The 13,513-nt window shown below is 47.6% G+C and overlaps 1 protein-coding gene across 1 annotated transcript; it reads left to right on the top strand.

Moving 5' to 3' along the window:
* The first annotated feature begins 2,411 nt into the window (after positions 1–2,411).
* On the top strand, positions 2,412–3,356 carry LOC142185579 (olfactory receptor 5V1-like). The gene has a single exon (XM_075261008.1). The coding sequence runs from the start codon at positions 2,412–2,414 to the stop codon at positions 3,354–3,356; it is 945 nt and encodes a 314-aa protein (XP_075117109.1).
* The last annotated feature ends 10,157 nt before the right edge of the window (positions 3,357–13,513 follow it).

Here is a 13,513-nt window from a genome sequence, read left to right as displayed (position 1 = left end):
GTGATCACATGGTCCAGTCCTCTAGATGGGCTACGGGAAGGTAAAAAAACCAAAGTTACCTAAAACGAAATATAAATAAAATCCCCCCTCCCCAAATAAAATGATTACAAGTTATTATTGGCTTATCTGCACTCCAAAATGTTACTGTCAGAACAGGAAACTCGCAAAGAACAAGTTCGTTCGCGGATTCATTAGTCAGTAATAACAAATAGAAAAACACTTTAACCTTGAGGCACAAAATAGCCATGTCCTTAAGGGGTTAAAGTGCAGGTGTTACTCTTGTTACATTGTAACTAATTAGGATTCAGCTCTGATTAATTATCTATAATTGGTGGTTTCCCTCTGAGATTTTGCGTATCTGCAATGGAGACGTCTTTGGTTATATAAGGTAAGGTAGATTTTATAAACAGGGGACGGATGAAGAGATGATAAAGCGATTGAATGGTGGGGCAGAGTTACAGATTACCAGCAATACACAACAAGGTTCATCTCTGACCACTAGGTAGGACTAGATGGGAAAATTCCCTTTAGGTTCATGAACAGATTCATATTGCTCAGGTACTAGTGAGAACTGGAACTTTTTGATAATCTTAAAGGGAACCTGTCACCCAGTTTGGGGCTCCTAAACAGCGCCCTTGTTTCTTTATGTAACAGTAAGTAACTAGAAATAGTAAGTTCTTTGGCTGTAATAGAATATTTTGGAGTGATTACAGGGTTATCAGAGACGGGTATGGCTCCAAAGCTCCTGCCAAACATGCCAATATACAGTAATACCATAGATCTAATCAATGTACAAATGTTAGTTAGTTAGTTAGTGTCCATCATGAAACGTCTTATGGCAGTCAGCAGCGCTATGTACTGGCCTGTGCAAGACAACTGGGTAGAGGATGACTTTAAATGCCACCGGGTTGGTGTAAAATCTCAATAACACAATCCAGTTAATTACTATGGGATGGGTCCTCACATGTATAGGATGGGTCCTCACATCTATAGGATATCTAAAGGGGCCTCATATCTATGGAATGGGTCCTCACATCTATTAGATATCTAGAGGGTACTCACATCTATAGGATAGGTCCTTACATCTACAGGATAGGTCCTTACATCTACAGGATAGGTCCTCACATCTATAGGGTCCTCATATCTATGGGATGGGTCCTCACATCTATAGGATATCTAAAGGGGCCTCGTATATATGGAATGGGTCCTCACATCTATGGATGGGTCCTCACATCTATAGGATGTCTAGAGGGTCCTTATATCTATGGGATAGGTCCTCACATCTATAGGATAGGTCCTTACATCTACAGGATGGGTCTTCACATCTATAGGATGTCTATAGGATCTTCAAATCAATGAGATGGGTCCCTCATATCTATGAGATGGGTCCTCACATGTATAGGCTGGGTCCTCACATTTATAGGCTGGGTCCTCACATTTATAGGATGGGTCATCACATCTATAGGGTCCTCGTATCTATGGAATGGGTCCTCGCATCTATGGATGGGTCCTCACATCTATAGGATGTCTAGAGGGTACTCACATCTATAGGATAGGTCCTTACATCTACAGGATGGGTCCTCACATCTATAGGGTCCTCATATCTATGGTATAGGTCCTCACATCTATAGGATAGGTCCTCACATCTATAGGATATCTAGAGAGTCCTCATATCTATGGGATAGGTCCTCACATCTATAGGATAGGTTCTTACATCTACAGGATGGGTCCTCACATCTATAGGATATCTAGAGAGTCCTCATATCTATGGGATAGGTCCTCACATCTATAGGATAGGTCCTTACATCTACAGGATGGGTCCTCACATCTATAGGACGTCTATAGGATCCTCACATCTATGGGATGGGTCCTCATATCTATGAGATGGGTCCTCACATCTAAAGGGTCTTCACATCTATGGGATAGGTCCTCACATCTACAAGATAGGTCCTGACATCTACAGGATGGGTACTCACCCGTAATACAAGGTGAATATTTTTGTCTATAACATATTTTTTCCCATTAACCTGCGGAGTTTATAGAGTTTGGAATATATGATCCAACAATCATCCCTTTCCTACCACTAGCACCAAATGCCGAGAGTTGGTTGCCCTGAGGCATGTTATCGTCCACTAACCCAAAACCAACCAATATAATGTATCCACCATTGACCATAAGAACATAAAAGCCTATGGAAATACCACTGAATAATTTTATAACACTACATCTGCAAGTCGGTTTAACCTTTTTATTTTTGGTTGTTTTTTTTTTATTTTGTAGGTCTATGGGAGACAATTTTTGCGGGTGTTTTTTCGTATATTTTTTTTTAGAATTTTTTGACCATTGGGTTATTTTATGTATTATCACGTTTTAAACTATATTTTATTTTACTAAAAGGGCAAAACAAGAAAATGATACAAAAAAATCAGAGCATTGCGGCGTACTTCATCATCAAAGGAATATCAGACGCTCCAGAGCTGCAAACCATCGTCTTCCTCTCCGTTCTTCTTCTATATCTTCTAACCCTTGGTGGTAACACGATCATCCTTCTCCTGGTGTGCCTGGATCACAAACTTCACACCCCTATGTACTTCTTCTTGGCCAACCTGTCCGTCTTGGATATGTTCTCCAGCACCGTCACGCTTCACAATATCCTTGTCATCTTTATAACAGGGGATAACACAGTCTCTTATGGGAGTTGTCTTTGTCAGATGTACTTTTTTGGGTTCCTGATTTGTGATGAGCTCCTGTTCCTGACTGCTATGAGTTACGATCGCTATGTTGCCATCTGTAATCCTCTGAAATACCACCTGGTCATGAATCCCAGACTCTACATAGGACTGGCCATTTTGTGTTGGCTGTTAGGCATGATAGAAGTGATACCCTCCATCAGTTTGCTCTTGGGCTTTACGTGCTACAAATCCAATGTAATAAATCACTTCTTCTGTGATCTTGTTCCTCTCATGATTCTGTCCTGCAGCGACACGTCTTTCTTGGAGATCTTAAGCTTGACAGAAGGTCTTGTCCTCATTACCTTCACCCCTTTTACTCTAAAGATAATCTCTTACATCTTCATCATTTCCACCATCCTGAAGATCCGTTCTAGCATTGGAAGACGTAAAGCCTTCTACACCTGTTCCTCGCACCTCACGGTGGTCATACTTCTCTACTCAACCCTCTTCTACCAGTACTTGAGGCCGACCTCCTCGGATACTTCAAGGTCCAACAAGTTCTTATCTTTATTTAACACGGCTGCTATCCCTGTCTTAAATCCCCTTATCTACAGCTTAAAAAATAAAGATGTGAAGTCGGCCATGATACAACATTTAAGGTTTCTAAAATGTTTTAAACAATGATGTAACAAATGTACAAATGTTATCAATTCTTACACCAACTAGGGTTGGTAAAAGACTCTAAGATCTATCTCTTTGTTCCTCACATGGTCACCATATTGTCTGTACTTTCAATGTCGATGATGTGACGGGCTTAAAATTCACTTAAGGCCGGGGCCCCACGTTGCGAAAATGCAGCCTTTTGGCCGTGGTGGAATCTCCGCAGTACCTGCAAAGTGGATGAGATTCTGGCTAATCTCATCAACACATTGCAGAAAATAAATCCGCGTTATGTGGAGCCTTAACAAGTAAGTTATCCCCTATCCATCATTCCTATTGGAGTGCTGAAGTCCAGAGCTTGGCTATCTCTGGCACTACAATGAATGAATTGGGCGGTTTGCACCCTGCCCAACCCCTGTCCATGTGTAAACTTCCATTAGGATTTACCTTAAACCTACGACTAGTTTGTCTCCTCCCAATACCCAGATATTGTTTGAATATGTCATATAATAAGAAAAATCTATTGAATAAACTCAACTGTTGTATCCAATGTTCTTGTGTTGACCTGTAATGTTCTCACCAGTCTCCATAGTATGAGTCTAGTTTTATATTATATTTATGTTGCTCTTGTTCTGTTATTGTGACTAGTGTAGTACAACTGGTTACAGGAACACTTGTGATATGATATTTGTCAGCCATATGACCAGAAGCTAAGCATATAAAAAGCGGAATCCGACCAACAAAGGAAAAGTATCGTATGTTTGCAAGACCTGTGTTAAAAAAAAATAGAAACCAAGGACATAGTCATGAAGAACTTCATGGTTTTTGGGATATTTCACCCGTTTTCTGGATTCTTGGGTTTGTACACACGATACAGGTAAGGTATGATGATCACGGTTGGATCAACTGGTTTGGGAAGTTACTGTCAATAACTGAAACTAGGTCAATGACCAAGGGCAACCTCCTGGATTCCATCATCTATTGTCAATGACCTAGTTTCCATGACCAAGGACAACCTCCCCAATCCCATGATCTATTGTCATTGACCTAGTTTCCATGACCAAGGGCAACCTCCTGGATCCCATGATCTATTGTCATTGACCTAGTTTCCATGAGCAAGAGCAACCTCCTGGACCCCATGATCTATTGTCAATGACCTAGTTTCAATGACCAAGGGCAACCTCCTGGATCCCATAATCTATTGTCAATGACCTAGTTTCAATGACCAAGGGCAACCTCCCCGATCCCATGATCTATTGTCATTGACCTAGTTTCCATGACCAAGGGCAACCTCCTGGATCCCATGATCTATTGTCATTGACCTAGTTTCCATGAGCAAGGGCAACCTCCCCGATCCCATGATCTATTGTCAATGACCTAGTTTCAATGACCAAGGGCAACCTCCCCGATCCCATGATCTATTGTCATTGACCTAGTTTCCATGACCAAGGGCAACCTCCTGGATCCCATGATCTATTGTCATTGACCTAGTTTCCATGAGCAAGAGCAACCTCCTGGACCCCATGATCTATTGTCAATGACCTAGTTTCAATGACCAAGGGCAACCTCCCCGATCCCATGATCTATTGTCAATGACCTAGTTTCAATGACCAAGGGCAACCTCCCCGATCCCATGATCTATTGTCATTGACCTAGTTTCCATGACCAAGGGCAACCTCCTGGATCCCATGATCTATTGTCATTGACCTAGTTTCCATGAGCAAGAGCAACCTCCTGGACCCCATGATCTATTGTCAATGACCTAGTTTCAATGACCAAGGGCAACCTCCTGGATCCCATAATCTATTGTCAATGACCTAGTTTCAATGACCAAGGGCAACCTCCCCGATCCCATGATCTATTGTCATTGACCTAGTTTCCATGACCAAGGGCAACCTCCTGGATCCCATAATCTATTGTCAATGACCTAGTTCCAATGACCGACTGTAGCCCCTCAGACCACCTTATCTAATTCAGTTTGGCTGGTTTAGATCGATTACTCTCATTGATCAATTACTAGTTATTGAAATTATGGGAAAGACAGAGTTATTATTGAACCTTTCTGGCAAGTGATATTCTACCATACATACAAAACGACCAATAAATGACTTGTCAGGGCAATTGGGTAACTTTCAAAATTGAGCAAATTTATTTGTAGCAAAATGAATCTAATTAAAGCAAATATGACCCGGTATAAATTTCTAATATACTCTTACACTTCTAATGAAATGAATCTCTAGTATACAGCTTAGAAATAGGGATATAGGATCAGATTTAAGGAGAAGGCTAGGGTTTGTAAGGCTTAGGGCTACTGGGATTCTCCAGGGAGGGTTTCTGTACTTACTCCCCCCCCCCCCCCCTCCGGGTTTTATTGCTTACACGTTTCAGGTTGACAACAAAGCCCCAGTCATAGCATTTAGGTGGCAGATAAGGGAGTTAATATCTAGCACAGAGTGAAGACTGGAGACGATAAGAATCACCCCAAAAGCAATTTTCTCAATAATGGAGCTGCAATGCTGAATAACAAAGGTATATTTGGAAAGTGTGTAATGAGACGGTGACTGACACCCAGGATGCCCATCGATCATCTGTTCTCGCAGAACGGAGCAGGAACCAGCGCTATTCTCTGTGTAGTGGCCAGGCCAAGTACTGCAGATCACTTTACGTTGACTTGAATGGCAGCTAATCTTCAGTGACTTGAAGAACAGAACAGCAGAACAGCTAATTGATGGGTGTTATGGATGTCAGGCCCCAAAAATCTGATATTGATAACCTATTCAAAACCCCTTTAAGAAATAGCAACTATTTAAACGGGACCTCTGGAGCTATCACTCTTGTTGATGTCACCATTAAGGCCTGTGAATGGGTTACCAGAGGTCACATGGGCACCTTGAGTATCATGATGTCATGATGCTGGGCATGCCCATGTCCCCACTAAAGCCCAATCACAGGCCTCAGTGGTGACCCCGGGTGCATGAGGTCATCAACGAGGAGGAGAGAGAGCTCCAGACACTATGTTTTATAGATATATATAGTCCTAGGAGCCCTGACAGTGTCATACACTATGTATTATAGATATATATATATAGTCCTAGGAGTTCTGACAGTGTCATACACTATGTATTATAGATATATAGTCCTAGGAGCCCTGACAGTGTCATACACTATGTATTATAGATATATATAGTCCTAGGAGTCCTGACAGTGTTATACACTAGAGATGAGCGAACACTAAAATGTTCGAGGTTCGAAATTCGATTCGAACAGCCGCTCAATGTTCGTGTGTTCGAACGGGTTTCGAACCCCATTATAGTCTATGGGGAACAGATACTCGTTAAGGGGGAAACCCAAATCCGTGTCTGGAGGGTCACCAAGTCCACTATGACACCCCAGGAAATGATGCCAACACCTCTGGAATGACACTGGGACAGCAGGGGAAGCATGTCTGGGGGCATCTAACACACCAAAGACCCTCTATTACCCCAACATCACAGCCTAACAACTACACACTTTACACACTCAATACCACCTCTCTGACAGTAGGAAAACACCTTGAAACATGTGTATTTGGCACTTGCAGTGAGGAGAGCTTGTCACCAGCAGTGAATTTGGCCCTTGTAGTAAGTTGAGGTTGGCACCAACATTTGTTTTGAAAATCAGGGTGGATTGAGCCTCTAACCAGCAGAGTTTGGGCAAATTCATGGTGGAGGGAGCCTCTAAAAACCCCAGTTTGGACCAATTCATGGTGGAGGGAGCCTCTAACCAGCCCAGTTTGGGCAAATTCATGGTGGAGGGAGCCTCTAAAAAACCCAGTTTGGACCAATTCATGGTGGAGGGAGCCTCTAACCAGCCCAGTTTGGGCAAATTCATGGTGGAGGGAGCCTCTAACCAGCCCAGTTTGGACCAATTAATGGTGGAGGGAGCCTCTAACCAGCCCAGTTTGGACCAATTAATGGTGGAGGGAGCCTCTAACCACCCCAGTTTGGACCAATTCATGGTGGAGGGAGCCTCTAAACAGCCCAGTTTGGGCAAATTCATGGTGGAGGGAGCCTCTAAAAAACCCAGTTTGGACCAATTCATGGTGGAGGGAGCCTCTAACCAGCCCAGTTTGGACCAATTAATGGTGGAGGGAGCCTCTAAACAGCCAAGTTTGGACCAATTCATGGTGGAGGGAGCCTCTAAAAACCCCAGTTTGGACCAATTCATGGTGGAGGGAGCCTCTAACCAGCCCAGTTTGGGCAAATTCATGGTGGAGGGAGCCTCTAAACAGCCCAGTTTGGGCAAATTCATGGTGGAGGGAGCCTCTAACCAGCCCAGTTTGGACCAATTAATGGTGGAGGGAGCCTCTAACCAGCCCAGTTTGGACCAATTAATGGTGGAGGGAGCCTCTAACCAGCCCAGTTTGGACCAATTAATGGTGGAGGGAGCCTCTAACCACCCCAGTTTGGACCAATTCATGGTGGAGGGAGCCTCTAACCAGCCCAGTTTGGACCAATTCATGGTGGAGGGAGCCTCTAAAAAACCCAGTTTGGACCAATTCATGGTGGAGGGAGCCTCTAAACAGCCCAGTTTGGGCAAATTCATGGTGGAGGGAGCCTCTAAAAAACCCAGTTTGGACCAATTCATGGTGGAGGGAGCCTCTAACCAGCCCAGTTTGGACCAATTAATGGTGGAGGGAGCCTCTAAACAGCCAAGTTTGGACCAATTCATGGTGGAGGGAGCCTCTAAAAACCCCAGTTTGGACCAATTCATGGTGGAGGGAGCCTCTAACCAGCCCAGTTTGGACCAATTAATGGTGGAGGGAGCCTCTAACCAGCCCAGTTTGGACCAATTAATGGTGGAGGGAGCCTCTAACCACCCCAGTTTGGACCAATTCATGGTGGAGGGAGCCTCTAAACAGCCAAGTTTGGACTAATTCATGGTGAAGGGAGCCTCTAAAAACCCGTTTGGACCAATTCATGGTGGAGGGAGCCTCTAACCAGCCCAGTTTGGGCAAATTCATGGTGGAGGGAGCCTCTAAACAGCCCAGTTTGGGCAAATTCATGGTGGAGGGAGCCTCTAACCAGCCCAGTTTGGACCAATTAATGGTGGAGGGAGCCTCTAACCAGCCCAGTTTGGACCAATTAATGGTGGAGGGAGCCTCTAACCACCCCAGTTTGGACCAATTCATGGTGGAGGGAGCCTCTAAACAGCCAAGTTTGGACCAATTCATGGTGGAGGGAGCCTCTAAAAACCCCAGTTTGGACCAATTCATGGTGGAGGGAGCCTCTAACCAGCCCAGTTTGGACCAATTAATGGTGGAGGGAGCCTCTAAACAGCCAAGTTTTGGGAAATTCATGGTGGAGGGAGCCTCTAACCAGCCCAGTTTGGACCAATTCATGGTGGAGGGAGCCTCTAAACAGCCCAGTTTGGGCAAATTCATGGTGGAGGGAGCCTCTAAAAAACCCAGTTTGGACCAATTCATGGTGGAGGGAGCCTCTAACCAGCCCAGTTTGGACCAATTAATGGTGGAGGGAGCCTCTAAACAGCCAAGTTTGGACCAATTCATGGTGGAGGGAGCCTCTAAAAACCCCAGTTTGGACCAATTCATGGTGGAGGGAGCCTCTAACCAGCCCAGTTTGGGCAAATTCATGGTGGAGGGAGCCTCTAAACAGCCCAGTTTGGGCAAATTCATGGTGGAGGGAGCCTCTAAAAAACCCAGTTTGGACCAATTCATGGTGGAGGGAGCCTCTAAACAGCCAAGTTTGGACCAATTCATGGTGAAGGGAGCCTCTAAAAACCCGTTTGGACCAATTCATGGTGGAGGGAGCCTCTAACCAGCCCAGTTTGGGCAAATTCATGGTGGAGGGAGCCTCTAAACAGCCCAGTTTGGGCAAATTCATGGTGGAGGGAGCCTCTAACCAGCCCAGTTTGGACCAATTAATGGTGGAGGGAGCCTCTAACCAGCCCAGTTTGGACCAATTAATGGTGGAGGGAGCCTCTAACCAGCCCAGTTTGGACCAATTCATGGTGGAGGGAGCCTCTAACCAGCCCAGTTTGGACCAATTAATGGTGGAGGGAGCCTCTAACCAGCCCAGTTTGGACCAATTAATGGTGGAGGGAGCCTCTAACCACCCCAGTTTGGACCAATTCATGGTGGAGGGAGCCTCTAACCAGCCCAGTTTGGACCAATTCATGGTGGAGGGAGCCTCTAAAAAACCCAGTTTGGACCAATTCATGGTGGAGGGAGCCTCTAAACAGCCCAGTTTGGGCAAATTCATGGTGGAGGGAGCCTCTAAACAGCCCAGTTTGGGCAAATTCATGGTGGAGGGAGCCTCTAACCAGCCCAGTTTGGACCAATTAATGGTGGAGGGAGCCTCTAACCAGCCCAGTTTGGACCAATTCATGGTGGAGGGAGCCTCTAAACAGCCGAGTTTGGGCAAATTCATGGTGGAAGGAGCCTCTAACCAGCAGAGTTGTGGGAAAGCAGGGTGGAGGGAGCCTCTAACCAGCAGAGTTGGTGGAAATCAGGGTGGAGGGAGCCTCTAACCAGCAGAGTTGGGGGAAATCATGTTGGAGGGAGCCTAGTATTAGCAGAATTGTGCAACGCTTATGGTGGATGAGTATGAGGATGCGGAGGAATTGGAGAGGTTGAGTACAGACATGGAGTTTCATGTTGGGGTGCTTTACACAGGTGGGCACAAAAATGAAGGCTCTATCCAGTGGTGGTTCATTTTTATCAAAGTGAGCCGGTCGGCACTCTCAGCTGACAGACGGGTGCGCTTGTCAGTGATGATGCCACCGGCTGCACTGAACACCCTCTCAGATAGGACGCTGGCGGCAGGACAGGACAGCACCTCCAAGGCATATAGGGCAAGTTCAAGCCACAGGTCCAACTTCGACACCCAATACGTGTAGGGCGCAGAGGGGTCGGAGAGGACAGGGCTGTGGTCGGAAAGGTATTCCCGCAACATGCGCCTATACTTCTCACGCCTGGTGACACTAGGACCCTCCGTGGCGGCACTTTGGCGAGGGGGTGCCATCAAGGTGTCCCAGACCTTAGACAGTGTGCCCCTCGTTTGTGTGGACCGGTGAGAACTTGGTTGCCTACTGGAGGAACTGCCCTCCCTGCCGCCAACGTCACATGCTGGAAACATCTCCATCATATTCTGCACCAATTGCCTGTGGCAAGCATTGATGCGATTGGCCCTCCCCTCTACCGGAATAAAAGACGAGATGTTGTTTTTATACCGGGGGTCAAGGATAGCAAAGATCCAGTACTGGTTGTCCTCCATGATTTTGACAATACGCTTGTCGGTTGTAAAGCACCCCAACATGAACTCAGCCATGTCTGCCACAGTGTTAGTTGGCATGACTCCTCTGGCCCCACCGGAAAGTTCAATCTCCATTTCCTCCTCATCCTCCATGTCTACCCATCCGCGCTGCAACAATGGGACGATTCGAAGTTGCCCGGAAGCCTCCTGTATCACCATCACATCATCGGACAACTCTTCTTCCTCCTCCTCCTCCTCCTCCTCCTCCATTAAACGCAGTGAAGCGGACAGATGTGTGGACCTACTCTCCAGCTGTGACGGATCGGATGCTATCCCTAACTCCTCTGTGTGATCTGAGTTATCCCTGATGTCAATCAGGGATTCTCTCAGAACACACAAGAGCGGGATTGTAAGGCTCACCATCGCATCCTCAGAGCTCACCCTCCTTGTGGACTCCTCAAAGACCCGTAGGATGTCACAAAGGTCTCTCATCCATGGCCACTCATGGATGTGAAACTGAGGCAGCTGACTTTGTGGCACCCTAGGGTTTTGTAGCTGGTATTCCATCAAAGGTCTCTGCTGCTCAACCACTCTATTCAACATCTGAAACGTTGAGTTCCAGCGTGTGGGGACGTCGCACAAAAGCCGGTGTTGTGGCACATGCAGGCGTTGCTGGAGAGATTTTAAGCTAGCAGCGGCTACTGTCGACTTGCGAAAGTGGGCGCACATGCGCCGCACTTTCACCAGTAGCTCTGGAACATTGGGGTAGCTCTTTAGGAAACGTTGCACCACTAGGTTGAAGACGTGGGCCAGGCATGGAACATGTTGGAGTCCGGCAAGCTCCAGAGCTGCTACCAGGTTCCGGCCGTTATCACAAACGACCATGCCTGGGCCCAGGTGCAGCGGCTCAAACCATATTGCCGTCTCATCGAGGAGGGCATCCCTCACCTCGGAGGCAGTGTGCTGTCTGTCCCCCAAGCTGATCAGCTTCAGCACAGCCTGCTGACGTCTACCAACGCCAGTGCTGCAACGTTTCCAACTCGTAGCTGGGGTCAATCTAACAGCGGAGGAGGAGGCGGTGGCGGAGGAGGAGGCGGTGGCGGAGGAGGAGGCGGTAGAGGAGGAGGAGGAGGGGGGTGTTCTTCTCGTGTCCCTGCCAGGAATGTTAGGCGGGGAGACGAGGTACACCGGGCCAGTTTGGGAAGCAGTCCCAGCCTCAACTACATTCACCCAGTGTGCCGTCAGTGAAATGTAGCGTCCCTGTCCGCATGCACTTGTCCACGCGTCGGTGGTCAAGTGGACCTTTGTGCAAAGCGCGGAACTAAGGGCCCGCCTGATGTTGAGTGACACGTGCTGGTGCAAGGCGGGGACGGCACACCGGGAGAAGTAGTGACGGCTAGGGACGGCATAGCGAGGTGCCGCAGTTGCCATCAGGTCCAGGAAGGCGGGAGTTTCAACAAGCCGGAACGCCAACATCTCCTGGGCCAGCAGTTTAGCGATGTTGGCGTTCAAGGCTTGCGCGTGTGGGTGGTTAGCAGTGTATTTCTGCCGCCGCTCCAATGTCTGAGAGATGGTGGGTTGTTGTAAAGAAACGCCTGATGGTGCCTTTGATGGTGCAGGAGAAGGAGATAAGACAGGACCAGGGGAGGATGAGGTAGAAGTCAACAAAGTGGCGGAGGCAGATGAAGTGGTGTCCTGGCTCGTCCTCTGGAGTGCATCGCCAGCACAGTCAGCAGTGGCAGTGGCAGAGGCAGAGGCAGTGGCAGAGGCAGTGGCAGTGGCGTGAACGGCAGGCGGCCTTTGTCCTGCCGTTGCTGCCTGCCACTGATTCCAGTGCTTGGATTCCAAATGACGGCGCATTGAAGTGGTGGACAGGTTGCTCTTCTCAGAGCCCCTAATCAATTTCGAGAGGCAAATTGTGCAGACAACACTATATCTGTCCTCGGCGCATTCCTTGAAAAAACTCCACACCTTCGAGAAACGTGCCCTCGAGGTGGGAGTTTTTCGGGGCTGGGTACGAACTGGAACATCTTGGGAGATTCCGGGTGTGGCCTGGCTTCGCCTAAGCTGCTGACCTCTGCCTCTGCCTCTAGCTACCCTTTTTGGTGCTGCACCTGCCTCAACATCCACACTACTTTCCCCGCTTGACATCCCCCCTGTCCAGGTCGGGTCAGTGTCCTCATCATCCACCACTTCCTCTTCCAACTCCTGTCTCATCTCCTCCTCCCGCACAATGCGCCGGTCAACTGGATGCCCTGACGGCAACTGCGTCACATCATCGTCGATGAGGGTGGGTTGCTGGTCATCCACCACCAAATCGAACGGAGATGGAGGAGACTCTAGTGTTTGAGCATCTGGACACAGATGCTCCTCTGTTAGGTTCGTGGAATCGTGACGTGGAGAGGCAGGTTGAGGGACAATGAAAGGAGCGGAGAACAGCTCTGGGGAGCAGGGACAGTTTGGGTTATTGTTCTGTAAAGCTTCGGAATTTTGGGAGGAAGGAAGACAAGACTGTTGGGTAATAGGAGGAGAGGAGGCAGAGTCTGACTGGCTGCTGGACAATGTGCTGTAAGCGTTCTCTGACAGCCATTGCAAGACCTGTTCCTGGTTCTCGGGCCTACTAAGGTTTGTACCCTGCAGTTTAGTTAATGTGGCAAGCAACCCTGGCACTGTGGAGTGGCGCAATGCTTGCTGCCCCACAGGAGTAGGCACGGGACGCCCTGTGGCTTCACTGCTACCTTGCTCCCCAGAACCATTCCCCCGACCTCGCCCACGGCCTCGTCCACGTCCCTTTCCGGGAGCCTTGCGCATTTTGAATTCCTAGTTAGAAATTGGCACTGTATACCAGTAGTAAAAATTGTGGGTGCACGTAACCCCAATATATTCTTTGAATTCCCAGTCAGACACTGGCACTATATGGCAGTAGCA

The sequence above is a fragment of the Leptodactylus fuscus genome, chromosome 11 (assembly GCF_031893055.1).
Source record: "Leptodactylus fuscus isolate aLepFus1 chromosome 11, aLepFus1.hap2, whole genome shotgun sequence".
Lineage (NCBI taxonomy): Eukaryota > Metazoa > Chordata > Amphibia > Anura > Leptodactylidae > Leptodactylus > Leptodactylus fuscus.
Note: the sequence above shows the minus strand (reverse complement) of the source record. Positions and strands in the feature narration are given on the sequence as shown.

Bases quoted from the DNA above. Each gene is read 5' to 3' on its own strand.
- LOC142185579 (XM_075261008.1), top strand. From the start codon at position 2,412: ATGATACAAAAAAATCAGAGCATTGCGGCGTACTTCATCATCAAAGGA.